At 40.8% G+C, this 12,953-nt stretch overlaps 1 protein-coding gene across 10 annotated transcripts in view; it reads right to left on the minus strand.

The window, feature by feature from the left end:
* Positions 1-12,953, minus strand: part of frmd4ba (FERM domain containing 4Ba) — a 59,497-nt gene that overhangs the window by 12,512 nt on the left and 34,032 nt on the right. For all 10 annotated transcript variants that reach the window (XM_088083495.1, XM_088083479.1, XM_088083470.1 and 7 more), the window contains exons 8-11: positions 9,075-9,158; positions 8,221-8,286; positions 6,957-7,014; positions 6,214-6,300 (exon numbers count right to left, since the gene is read on the minus strand). In XM_088083495.1, coding sequence (XP_087939621.1) covers positions 6,214-6,300; positions 6,957-7,014; positions 8,221-8,286; positions 9,075-9,158 — 295 coding nt within the window. The remainder of the gene's footprint in view (positions 1-6,213; positions 6,301-6,956; positions 7,015-8,220; positions 8,287-9,074; positions 9,159-12,953) is intronic.

Consider the following 12,953-nt stretch of genomic DNA (forward strand, 5'->3'; position numbering starts at 1 on the left):
AAGGCTACATTTAGAGGCGCACAAAGAGAAAACATAACCCATTGACTATTTGAAGCAGCTGAACAGGTAATAGTTGGACACAATGAAAGGCTTACCGTGAAGGGTATTTTTGCTCTTATCAAATCTCCTGGGTCTGTACTGAATCCTTTGACTTTGAGTTTCCCACAGGGCTAGAGCTTCCTTGAACAATACTCGCTCTTGTCTGTTCTCAGGGAGCCAGATAGGTGTTGCAAGAGTTTCAGCTGAGCTGTACACGCCCCTTTAACCACCCCCCCTCCTCTGACATCACAGATACATCATCACAGACACCTCCAGCTGCCTTCAAGGCTCTGCACTGCTCTGCTCTCTCTCCCTCTCCTACACAGCTCACTTCCTTTTTAGTCAGACCAGATGAGCAGGTTGTTTGCAACTATTTGCAAGGCTAGGTTTTTCCTTGTTTGAAGACATTTTATCTCTGCTCCACTTCCTGGCACTCGCAGACATGTGATCAATCCTGCACGGACTTTGAATATGACGCTTCCATCTGGGAAGTTGCTCTGCTTTTCATATTGTGAATACCACACAGAGCACTGCTGTGAGGCTGAATCTACTATAACCATCTCCCCTACCAGGGCAAACATGTCAGGAATCTGTTACTATGGTCTAATCATTAATAGCAAGGGCTCCCTTTGCTTTTATGTAGCAAGGGAGCACTCTGTCAGCCCACTCAACCAGGCAAAAAGAAACTTTTTTTTTTTTTTTTACTAACAATGGCCAACAAGCACCACACCTCAGATTTTAAAGCTTCATGTTCAATCTATTCAAACACTTTCACAAGTAGCTTCCATTTTGTTTGATTTTTTATTTTTTTTAACTTTAAGCTATACTGCTATTACAGGTTTTCCAACACAGTCATTTATTTGTGGCAGCCTGCCACGATTAAAACATCTGCTGCCACGTATTTACTTTATAATTTTGGAGCTGGAAAATATATACCGTTTGGTCATTCATTGTACCACACTCTCGGAGCGCAGACAGACAGAGCAGCAGAACTCCAGATGCAGTAAAGGTCAAACTTTACTATTTTTGCTAGGTCACTCTACCGCCAAACATACAATGTAATTCTGCAGGAAACACTTCAATATCCATGAAAACACTGAATGCCAAAGCTTTATTTTCTTATCCAAGTACGACAATATTGTCTTTATAATTGTTGGCATGAGCTACTTTTACACTGCCTGTTCAAGGTGGGGATGTCACGCCATTATGCTGCCTCACCATTCTGTATATAGCAATGATTGCGGAAAGGGGGGGACAGAGTTGTTTTGCCTCTGAGCCAGGACAGGAGATAGTAACAGACACTAAACAAGGTCTGTGTAAAACATGACGGCAGTAGGACGGGACCAAAGGCAGGACGGGAGTGGTGATTTTATGGCATGTTATATGCACGACCCACGGCGGGGGAGACTTAAAAAGCAGCTGTTAGCTGTTAGCGGCTAGCTCAAAAAAAAAAAAAGAAGAAAAAAACGGCGGCTGTTAATATTTGTGAATTGAGAAAACAATAAGATTTGGGAGCTCCTTGCCCTCAGAGCAGAAAACAAGATTAGCCACCACATAATAGAGATGATAAAATTATTGTTATTGACATGTTAATATTATTGTTTAGAAATCCCTACCAAAACATATGTTACATGTCACACAAGAGGCTGATGCTGTTGCATTAAAAGTTACATCCATATGCGTCTTTTGGTTGGGCAATGCTGATTGAAACTCAAACGCTGAAGCAACATGATGACAGCAATGTTTGGTTCTGTGTAAACATGTAAAGGAGGCATGAAGAACAGACTAAGCAGCAGCCCTGAAGCACGATCTCTGTGTAATAAGGGCTCTAGTCAGTGTACCAGTGAAATGAAGAGCATGGTACTTAAATAACAATGGGAACCACCCAGCAGTACACTTCAAAAAAGCTCATACAACTGTAAAGGGGACCCCAATTCACACCTTCTAGACACTATCATTAGCATCAATTTACACTGTAACAACAGATAACGAAGGTTTAGCAATAAGCCCACACTTCACTGGATTGTTCCTGCTGTTACAGAAACTCCACACCTGTGTGGCAGCACATTGATGAAACTAACAGAGGACTCTCCTGTGACTGCTGATGGACCGCTGCCAAAATATTTCAAGGATGCTGACACACCTCAATCTCTACAATCACAAGACCGCAAGCAGTACTTTTAAAGAGCACCATGCAGGCTGAATTTTTTATTTAGTTCCTTGTCTTGTGAATGCTGAGCAGGCTCATAATTATAAGGCTGTGCTCCATTATCTGTGTATAAATGTGATTTACAACCTCTTCAGTGTCAAAATTAGCTTTGGGATCCACTTCTATCACTGTTTAACTTGACCTTGCTTGGGTCATGTTACTAAAAACAACTCCAGATATGACTGTAGTGTATATAGATATTTTTTTTCTAGTTTCTGCATCATTTTCCTTGAAAATGATTCACTAGTGTTGTCTGCTAGCAGCCCAAGATATCATTCTGCACACTGGAATTCCTGTCATACAGTGACTCATCAACACACCTCCTCCGTAAAGAAGTAACCCATTTTCAGAAACCAGGAAACACCCCAGTCTAACAGTACACTCACGATTTGACTGCACAGAATTTCTGTATCTTCTATCTTTAGTATTTAAATCTCGCTTGTTTTTGCCAAACACTTCATTACAGGCAGGTGGAAGTCAGCCAGAAATGCCTGTGGTTTCAGATGGGATCAGACTGTTCAGATCCAGCTTACACCCACAACCCGAGGACCCCCAGGGCCACGAGTCCGCAAAATCATACATGGATGAAAAATGTGTAAAAGGCTCTGACTCACACGCCCAGACAGAAAAAGATCTGCCCCACCCTTTGCATAACACGTCAACTAGATCTGGCTGGCAACACTGTACCTTTCCACAGCGTGACGCACTACTTATACATTGTTAAATTTTAACAAGAAGAAGACACCGGAAGAATCTTTAATTTATCTTTTATGGCTGAGAGAGTTTAATCAAAATGAAAGTGAATGGGAACAGGAACGATTCAGTTTTCATTAACTCTTCTCTCTCTTTTAGCTTAGACACAGCAGTTCCTGCAGGTCTCTCATATCGTGCCATTATCACCCACTGACACTGCTACCCATAATAAACTGGGGATTTATTTTGGTTCTGCTGGCTCATCATACATGTGGACCAGCATGTGGTCTTCAAGAGTGTCCCATTACCCACTGGGAGCACATCTGACTGACACAGAGAGAGGAAGAGAGGCAGAGAAGGTTTAATTCAGGAAGAATTAAGTATTGACTTGCCATCTGTTCCAGTCTTGAGAGTTTGTCCTGGAGACACATTTTTCTAGCCTTTGTATAATATTAATCTTTATTCATGTTTACATATAATGTTTAAGTTTATTAATAATTAAGCTGTATTTACTTAACTTTGTGAAGTTCTTGTAACTTAAAAATGAAATTGAAATTACCTTGTTCTCTCTAAGTGTTATCAACTTTAGTAAACTGAGTTAGTCTGGCTTAACTTGATCACCACACAAAGGATTTTGCCAATGATGAAGTTATGAGATCTGCAGGTTCTGTTTTGTTAACATTTTTAAGAAAATAAAAATATGATTGAGTAGTTGCAACCAGGAGAATACAGATAAATAGCACAGTAAACTTACTGAAGTTGCTAAAAGTTGGAGCGATTGATTTAATTAAACTTGTCATTTTTAAGTAGCAACAACTTCACAAAATCAATAAATATGACTAAACTTCCATAGAACTTAACACTTAGATATAAAGTACATATAAACTAAGACTAATAGTTATATTTACTTACATTTTTCAAGGCAAAGGGCATTTTTTTTATATTAAAGTCAACTTGTTTTCTTATTTACAGTGCAGTGCATACTTCCATACACTGCTTCTTCAGGTAATGGAGTATTCACATAAACAAAAAGTGCCAGTTTTCCTAAATACAGCAGGGAAAGTTGGGCTTTTGAGTTCCAGGCTATTAAATATGGAGTGATGTAACTGGCATGTATGCAGAGAAGATAATGTGAGGTTAAGCTACTGCAGCGTCTTTCAATGATTTTTACAGAACTTCAAAATAAAAATATATTTTTAAACAAAACTACACATCTGCTGACCTGCCATTACCTCTAAATCCAACCCCCAGCCCCCTGCACAGATAGCTGTTTTGTATTGTCAGATCAATTGTGTTCCCTCCAAGACTCACACACATAGATTACCATAATGAATGCAGCCTGCTGAGAGGGGCTAGTTAAAGGGCAGCGAGGGATGGGCTGGGTTGAATACAGGGGCTGTGAGCTGAGGCAGGAAACACTATCTATATTCACTAGATATAGAGGACTCCCTCCAAGGCAAAGGGAAAGCAGCCATACAATTCCAATTATCAGCAAGAGAAACAAAAAGGTCATTTAAAAAGGCAACACTTTCCCCCACAGCAGCAAACTCTTGTGAGGTTTTTTATGTGACTGAGTTGGAGTTTTGAACCCTCTCTGCACCCCAACACCCTTGCTGCTGTCCCCACTTCCAAATGCCCATCCACCCGCCCGCCTGGCAGAGCGCCAACCCAAGTCCCAGAGGCCTGCTGCTTCCCACAGGGAACCATAATTACAACATCCTCCACGAGGGTCGGGGAGAGACGTACTGAGGCTGTGCCCATTAATGCCTCGGTGTAACAGCACACCCTGCTATGTCAACAGGTTCGTGCCGTGTAACAACAGCTATGACGAGTCTAATGCAATAAGCCAGCAGGGAAAAACTAGGCTGGGACACTATCACATAACACTTCTCAAACAAAGAGGAGGGTTATCACAGACAAAAGCACAAACTCAAACACTGCTGTAGTACAGAAGCAGTACGTTTTTGTACAGAGAGTACTTATTCGGACATCATTTCAGCTAAATTGTTGGTGACATTCTTATGTAAACCAACATGCATGTAAACACAGCTGACAATATCGACAGCAAAATGATCATGGTCATGTCCATGCATCATATTATAATTTAATAACGTGAAAGGCCTGGTTGCGTCAGATTTTGTTTTATTGATTCTGCCTGAAGTAAGTTCAAAGTAAAATGAAAGTTTATTGCGCACTTTTGACACTTGGTTTACATAATTTAATTTTTATTACTATTTTATGCTTACTGCGTAAGTATTTAAGCATTTTGCAATTTGAACTTTACAAGTTGAACTGTTGCTAACCTGTGACTTTTATTCACTGCTCTGTTGCTTTAGTGTACTGTATTTGCTTTACACCTACAGCCTTGACTGCACACAGCGCATACTGATACTCCAAAATATTTTCCCCATCTGTCTTCCTCTTTCTCCTGACTGACATGGGAAACCGGGTCTCATTACGCCTGTTTACAGTGTGGATAGATCATTAACCAGTTAACAAGAGGCACAGTGATGAAAGCTGTGTTTTCCACTTGCAAAATAAGTATGTTTGCAATAGTACATTCTTCAAAAAGGTAAAAGCAAATAACTTTTTTCTTTTTTAAAGCGTGTTTCACTGGTTTGAGTTTTAAATGTCACTGTTAGAAAACCTGGCGAAGTTTATTTATAAAGCCCAAACCCCAAGTGGGTCCCAGGAGGCTTCAAAATTTGTACAATGCAATACCATATACTTTGGGACCCTGACATACCAATCCGACAGTTGGCTGTTGGTCAATGTCCGTCTGTTGGTGAGCGTCTGTCACCCTTGTTTTTGCCCCATGTCCTGCAATGTTGGCACTAGTTAAACCTTGTCTGTTGTGTTTTGGTCAAATCAGCATGTTATATCAGCGCCAGACACACTAGAGACAGTTAATAAAAGAAATTACTCTGATTGGCAGTTCAGCTTGGTGCACATGAAGAGAAACAGAAGTGGGAAAATCGAACAAATGACTCAAGTCATAATGAAAGATCAAAACAAACTTGCTATATTTGGTAAGATTCTTTTTTTTAGCCTTTAGCAGAAAAAGTTCGAAAAAGTTGTCTGTTTTATCATCCGGTAGAGCACAGTAAACATCCTTCATCCACCTTTCAACATCAGGTTGTGTTTTTATTGCGCTAACTGGCTAACTAGTGTCTTGAGTCTATCCTCTCTGTCTTTTGGTTTCCCTTTTTTAATGACCCGAAGCAGCTCCCAGTTTTGCCCACCAGAGTAGCTGTAAAAAGAGGTCAACCTACCTTTCTGGGCTTCAGTTTATCCTGCAGATCATACTGGCCGATGCCTTTGTAGCTGACTCCCAGCCACCACGGTATTCCTTGTTTGTCCTGCATGAAAGCATGCACACGCACACGCACACACACACACACAGAGCAACACCACTCATTAGAAGTAGCTTTATTGGTGGGCGTTTGAAAAAAAAAGGCCTGTTACCAAAGCAATTACCCCATTAGGCTCAAAGCAATAGCAACACAAGACGAGATCAAATACACTGTAGGCCTTAAAATTCCTGCAAGGCTGACTGAGTCATTTTAATGCCACTGTTTGATCTCCTGAGACACCTTGATTTAATAAGATTTGGTTGGAGAAAGTTAAGATGCAAGTAAAAGTGGGGAAAGTTGGAGGAATCACTTTAAAAAGGCTAAAGTTCATATGTGATGACTGACTGGATTCTGACTTAATTATTTTGAATTATATAAGGTGAAAGTTTGGACTAAACCAGTTCTTGTCTTCCCCCACTTAAGCAGGCAAAGTTTACTCCTGTGTCTTCATACAGTAACATACATGAGTTGCTGTTTTAGCCGCAGCACAGATATTAGAAGGAAAAGCATCCAAGATTTAAGCATCAAACAAAAATGTTAAAGAGTTAAGTGAATAGAGTTTAGATCGATGTGTTAGATTAGATGGAGAAAATGAAGACAGCATGTTGACAGAAGCTTGTTCAAAGGTTAAGCTGCTTTATGACTCAGGGCACCACTGTTACCTTCACTGGGTAATAATGGACTCCGTATGTCGGCAGGGACTCCACCAGGGCCAGATACCTTCAGAGAAAGAGGGACAGGTTAACAGGAATACTGCCATTTCCACTTCATCACTGTCAAACGGTGGCTGTTGTTCAACAGACAGAGCGGGATTTAAGCTACAGTCATTGAGAAGCCGCAGTCATTGGCGGTGACAAGCTGATCGATTGGTTTCAGGGCTGTGACAGAGGGAGGGAGAGTTCATTGATTGGTTCAAGGGCACAAATCATCTGAGCGTAAATGACCCAGTGTTGCTCTGAGTTACAGTCCCGGGAAAAACACAGTGGAGGACCGACATCCTCTCAAGGCTGGCCTGCTGCCTACTCGAAGTGCACCTCCTGTAATTAATGACACATTCTGGCATAGTGACAGCCTCCCCTTACAAAAACAGCCACCATCACAGTGCACACATGGGGAGCATCAGAATGGGGGAGTGCATAAGGAGCACAAAAGTTAAAGGAATATTTTGCCAATTTTCAACTTACTTTGTATCACAATAATGTGGGTAGTATGTGTAAATTGACTGTACTCAGCTTCCCTCCATCTCACCAGTGCCAAGATCTCCCTGCTCATCTTCCAGCTCAAATCCGTTACATATTTTTTACTGTCTCTATAGCTGTTGCACGTTCTACAGATTGTACTTCCATATTTTTGTACAACTGCCACCACTGACACAAAAAGTACAAAAGCGAATCAAAAGAGAGTCCTGACCCTCTCTCTCTATCTCTCTTCCTTAAACTCAGATCAAACTGTACAACTACGCAGTGATGATCAAATATGAACCACGATTATATTGCTTCGTCGCATATTTCTCACTTTAAGTGTCCTTTTGTAGTGCACTGTTTGGTTGTAATATGAGAATCTGTGAACATGAAAAAGGCACCATGCTGTTTCCCAAACTATAAAAATGAGAAAAAAAAATGGTGGCCATATTGTTTCCTGTTTCAAATTTGCCAAACTCGCATTACAGCACTCACCAGCGGGAGCCTTTATTGGTCTGGTGTGGCATAGAGCATTCTGAGAATTGTAGGTTTTCTACCTCTTGAGCAAATGAGAATGCAACAGGCTTTTTTCCTTGATTTTTATGGTCATACAGCAGCGGTTTCAAAAGTTTTTGCATCTACTGAATAGATAGCCCAGTTGTATGACAAGACCATCTTTACAGCAGCAAAACACTTTTTTTAACTTGCAAAACTCATAAAAATTTTATAGTTGGTTTTAACTTACTGCACAATGGATTGTCCTCTGGTCAGTCCCTTCAGCTTCTTGTAATGTTCAATCACTTTGTCCTCACTGCAAATGGATAGATAAAACATTTAATGAATAATCCATCAAGTGTTGCACATTCCAGCCACAGAGGGACTGTCTAAGAGCGCTCTTTCTTTGACACACATTCTGTCTGCTCATGCAGAAAATGCAGTCTGCCCTACTGGCCTGCTGATGGCTCTCATCTACCTCTCCTGCAAATGCATCCCATTTACTTCCCACTGTAATCATCTCTTTTAATGGCATAGCGGGACCACAAACTCACTGCGGCTTAACAGACGGAGAGAGACGGAGAGAGACAGAGAGCGACAGACGTGTTTGTGTGTTCACCCATGCACCATAAAACTGTAATTTTAATTTGGATATTAAAGTGAATGTAGCAGTTTCAGAGGTAGCAGCAGTCTCAGATGACTGTTTGTCCAGAAGAGGAGGGGTTGGCAGAGGAGCTAAAACAGTGGTGTGGACTGAAAAAAACAGACAGCAATCCTTTAGATAGCCAGTGGCTGTCAGCACCTCCCTGTGCTCTCACCGGGCTAATGAGCAAACGTAATTAACACAACCCCGACATTAATTAGTTACCCCATCAGAGGCAAAACCATCTGCCAAGTATGAGGTAGGTCTGACACCACACCACCCAAACTGCCTTTCTGGAGAAATTATGGCTTTGTGCAATCCAGTGGTTCTGACCATGGAGTTGATCTGACAGCTGAATTGTAAGAGTATATTGTAAAAGGATGGGCTGTGGTGTTGGTTGAACCATAAGTATATATAGAATGTGGGTGTGTGGTCCCCAAACACTGACCCCCATTACTAACCAGTAGTTGAGAGATGGGTGCTCCCTTAATACTCTGGTGGGCAGAACTGGGAGCTGTTTCAGGTCTGATCTGGCAGTCTCAGCACTGAAAAAAATCATATACAAACTTTAAGAGCAGCAAATTGATTCATTCACATTCAAGAGAGTCCTTTCTAGTTACTCATCTCTGCTTCAGAGCAAGGGGAAACACAACAAAGCACCAAAATTACACTGCTAATGAATGAGAGATATGGCATCACGGCCCAGTTACTGATTACCCTATTTGGGCTGCACGAATATATATATTTTTGCAACATTTAAAGCTTCGATTGAGGTTTTAAAATGAAGCCTCCCGTGTCTGTCATCATATTTTATGTCATCACACTAAAAAAATCCATCAATTCATTAGAGATTCATCGGATTAAGTAGGTCATTTAAAAAAATAAAAGTCAACCCTCTTTAACCCTTTGACACCTGGATTGACATCAGTTTCTTGTGTTATGCTTTGTTGCCTTTTACAAGCATTTAAACCTTTGAAACCTAAGCAAACTGATTTAATTTCTTAAAAAACAACATGGCTTTGAAGGCAATGAGCAACTTGGCAAGAGATGTCCCACAAATTGCAAATAACTAGGAAAAGGTGACAAGAAGATGACCTGAACATTAGTTTAAAAAAAGAGAGAGACAAGAGAAGAGAAAAATATTAGAAAATAATTATTTGAAAATAATAATTGAATACAAATACATTTCTAAAGTTTATTACACACATTTCAGCACTTTATTTCCCTTTTCCTTTTCAATTTTAGTTTTGATTTTGGTTTGCTAATTTTCAGGTAATTTTTTGACAGGCTAAACACCAATAACACCAATAATGACATCTATCTTTTTCCAATAAATGTTGACTTTTGGGCTTTATAATGCTCTGGAGTGTGTGGCTATAGCTTTTCATATAAGCCAGAAACAATGCTCTAATTCTACAAAAAACAATAGCATCTGCAGAATTCAAGTTGATTTAGAAAATTAATGTCAACGTTATAAATGGAGCTTCAAAAACTACTCGGAACAGTCTTATGAGACTACATTTAGGCTATAGTACCCTGTTATGACCTGAACTGAGAGCCCCGGACCAGCATGTGGACCACAAGAATAATAAAGGTAGATGTTTACACAGGGATCTCGACTCAAAGTCTAAAAATGTGTTGAGAACATTTCTCCACGTTTTTGTGCTTTCACAGTGTGGTTTGAATTTCTATCTTAAGGCATGACAGCAATAATTCATGTTTGCAAACCTTTAAAAAAGGCGCAGTGTCAGGATATTGTTTTCATCTTTCTTATCTATAAAGAAAAGTTGTGCTTGCCAAGACTAAACTTGAGCTTCCCTCATGTCTTGCCAGACTTAATTTATAAAAGCACATGCAGGGCCTTTAAGTCATAGGGAGCCTTTTAAGGGGCTTGGCAAGAAATCTTTTCAAAAATATCAAAGCCATTTCATGCAGGTTCTCAGCAGCACTGCACTCAACAGTTATTCAATATACTGTAGGTGCTTTCTTTGATTCAACTTCACAGATAAGCTTGTGATCACACCATGACACATGCAACAAGTAGAGTTGGCGTAACACGCAAACTCCCAAAAATGTTAAACATAGGCTTCTAGTAATAGGCACAGGAACTGACCATGTTATCTGTATAGACAAAGTGTGGTGTTTGTCACTGTCAAGGTCGGCGACAGTGAACTATGAGTCACTCCAACATCATGTAGGAGGGAGTACTGGGTCTACAGTTTCTGCTGGACAGAAGGGGTTCAGGCTTGGCGGACCAGTGCACTGGAGATCTGAACAAAAGCCATTCACAAGCACTTGGCAGCCTCTCCGTGTGTTGAAAAGTACTGTATGAGCCCGAGCGCTGTTACAAAACAGGCTTTGGCCTCTCCGATGAAACTCAAATGAGTAGGTCAGACCATACACATGATAAAAACTATTAGAACATCCCATTGAAACTATTTCTGTTGTACCAGATTTAACAATAACCTCAACATAATAACTAAGCAGTGGATGATTTCAGGCCATTTGACCTTGAACATCAGTTTAAGTCTTCTTCTTTAAAGATTAATGGAATTTAACAGCCGCTGACATGGTGCGACAGACCCATAATGATCCAGTTATGGGAACCAGCTTACTAAACAAAAATAAGGTTGAGCTGCTGCAAGGGCACAGGCACTTGAATCACTCTTCCCTGTAGCTACCTCTCCTAGGTTGACTGAGTTTTGCTGCCACGGCACTTTGCCGCGTGTTTGATGGCACACATTTTATGGGGAGCTGGGCCTGGCGTTGTCGGGGTGATCTACTCCACAGCCACGCTGCCCTGTCAGCAATCTGGAATTCATTACTACGTCTGTTATCTCCCCGCAGCCTGCAGCAGCGTGGGGGCAATTCCTACACCCGGTGCAGCCAGGCCCAGCCCAGCCCAGCCCAGCGCAGCCTACCCAGCGTGGGGAGAGATAATACTCATGTGTCAGCTATTCCACAGGGCTGAGACGTGGTGACTGGAGGAGGGAGTACAATGAGAGAGCCTGTTGCTATGAATGAACCACTAACTATGGGCTACACCTGCAAATAGAACTGACGACTAAAACTGTCTGGGTGTAACACTGGTTCATGTGGGTCAAATTTGAATACAATTGACATTGTCTAATCTAAACATATTCAAAACTACAGCAGTTAAAATGTATTGGCATAGACAATGATTATCTGTAGTTCACTTTTGAAGTTGATTACAATTTTATATGAAAAAAAGCTTGGTTAACCATTTAAAACCTGAGAAAATTGGTTTGGTTTCTTTTGAAAACATGGAAAAAGGCAATGAGGGACTTAACAAGAAATGACCCAAAAATTAGCAAGAAATTAGTGAAAAAAAAAAAAAAAAGAAAAAAGAAAGGAAAAGGAAATGGCATGAGAAAAGTCCTTAACAATGTATAATAATTTAATAATTTTTAAAATTTAAATATATAATTACAATAATAACTTTCTGGACATTTTTCCCTAGTCTCTTTTTTGAAATTCTAGGTCTCCTAATGTCCTGCAATATGCTGAATATTTCATGCATAGCTGCTCATTGCCCTTTTTCCCATTTTTTTTAAAGAAATCAAACTGATTTACTCAACATCTGAAAGGTGTTTGAATGCAGCACAAAAAAGTGATGTCAATCCACGTTTCAAAGAGGTTAAACTGTTAGGCATAATTAAAAACATCGATCAGTGCAGTGATGTCCTATGTTTCTCACAGTCCCTTTAATCATCCTTCAGAGAGGAGTTCTAACTTGCTCTCAGGTCTACATTATACCTCCAGGTGGTGTGAATTAGTTTGGTAAAAACAAGATGCAAAGCAATACCGACACAGCGAAGGGAATTCTGAAACAAGTACAATGCGAAACCTGATGGTGCATTAATTCACACACAGCAGGGGGTTGGCCCACACAACCACAATAACACGACTACAGTGAGTCCTCCTGACGCCAACTTGTCTACCATTGGACAGTGGGCCTGGCTCATCCCTCTTAAGGCAGCTGGCTGTAGGAGGAGGAGGTCTCCCTAACTCCTTCACAGCTAATCTCACTGCTCCAGGGCCCTTTGCTGATACAGTGTAGAGGAGACACATTTATATTATATGCCTTATGGCGGGATTTAGAGGGGCCTGTTCTCTCAAAGAAGTAGAAATGAAGGACGCTGCAGGCAGGAACAATGCCACAGGACACCGGGGGACACACCAGTGCAATAATAGCGGTAGTTATTGGTGCCAGAGCTCCTTCAAGTACAAGAGGCTTGAGGAAAATAACTTGATTTCGCTTTATTAACCCATTGAAAACTGGATTGACATCGCTTTTCTTGTGCTGTGTTCAGACGCCT

Source organism: Plectropomus leopardus, chromosome 2 (assembly GCF_026936395.1).
Source record: "Plectropomus leopardus strain MGB_pleo_1.0 chromosome 2, ASM2693639v1, whole genome shotgun sequence".
NCBI classification, from domain to species: domain Eukaryota; kingdom Metazoa; phylum Chordata; class Actinopteri; order Perciformes; family Serranidae; genus Plectropomus; species Plectropomus leopardus.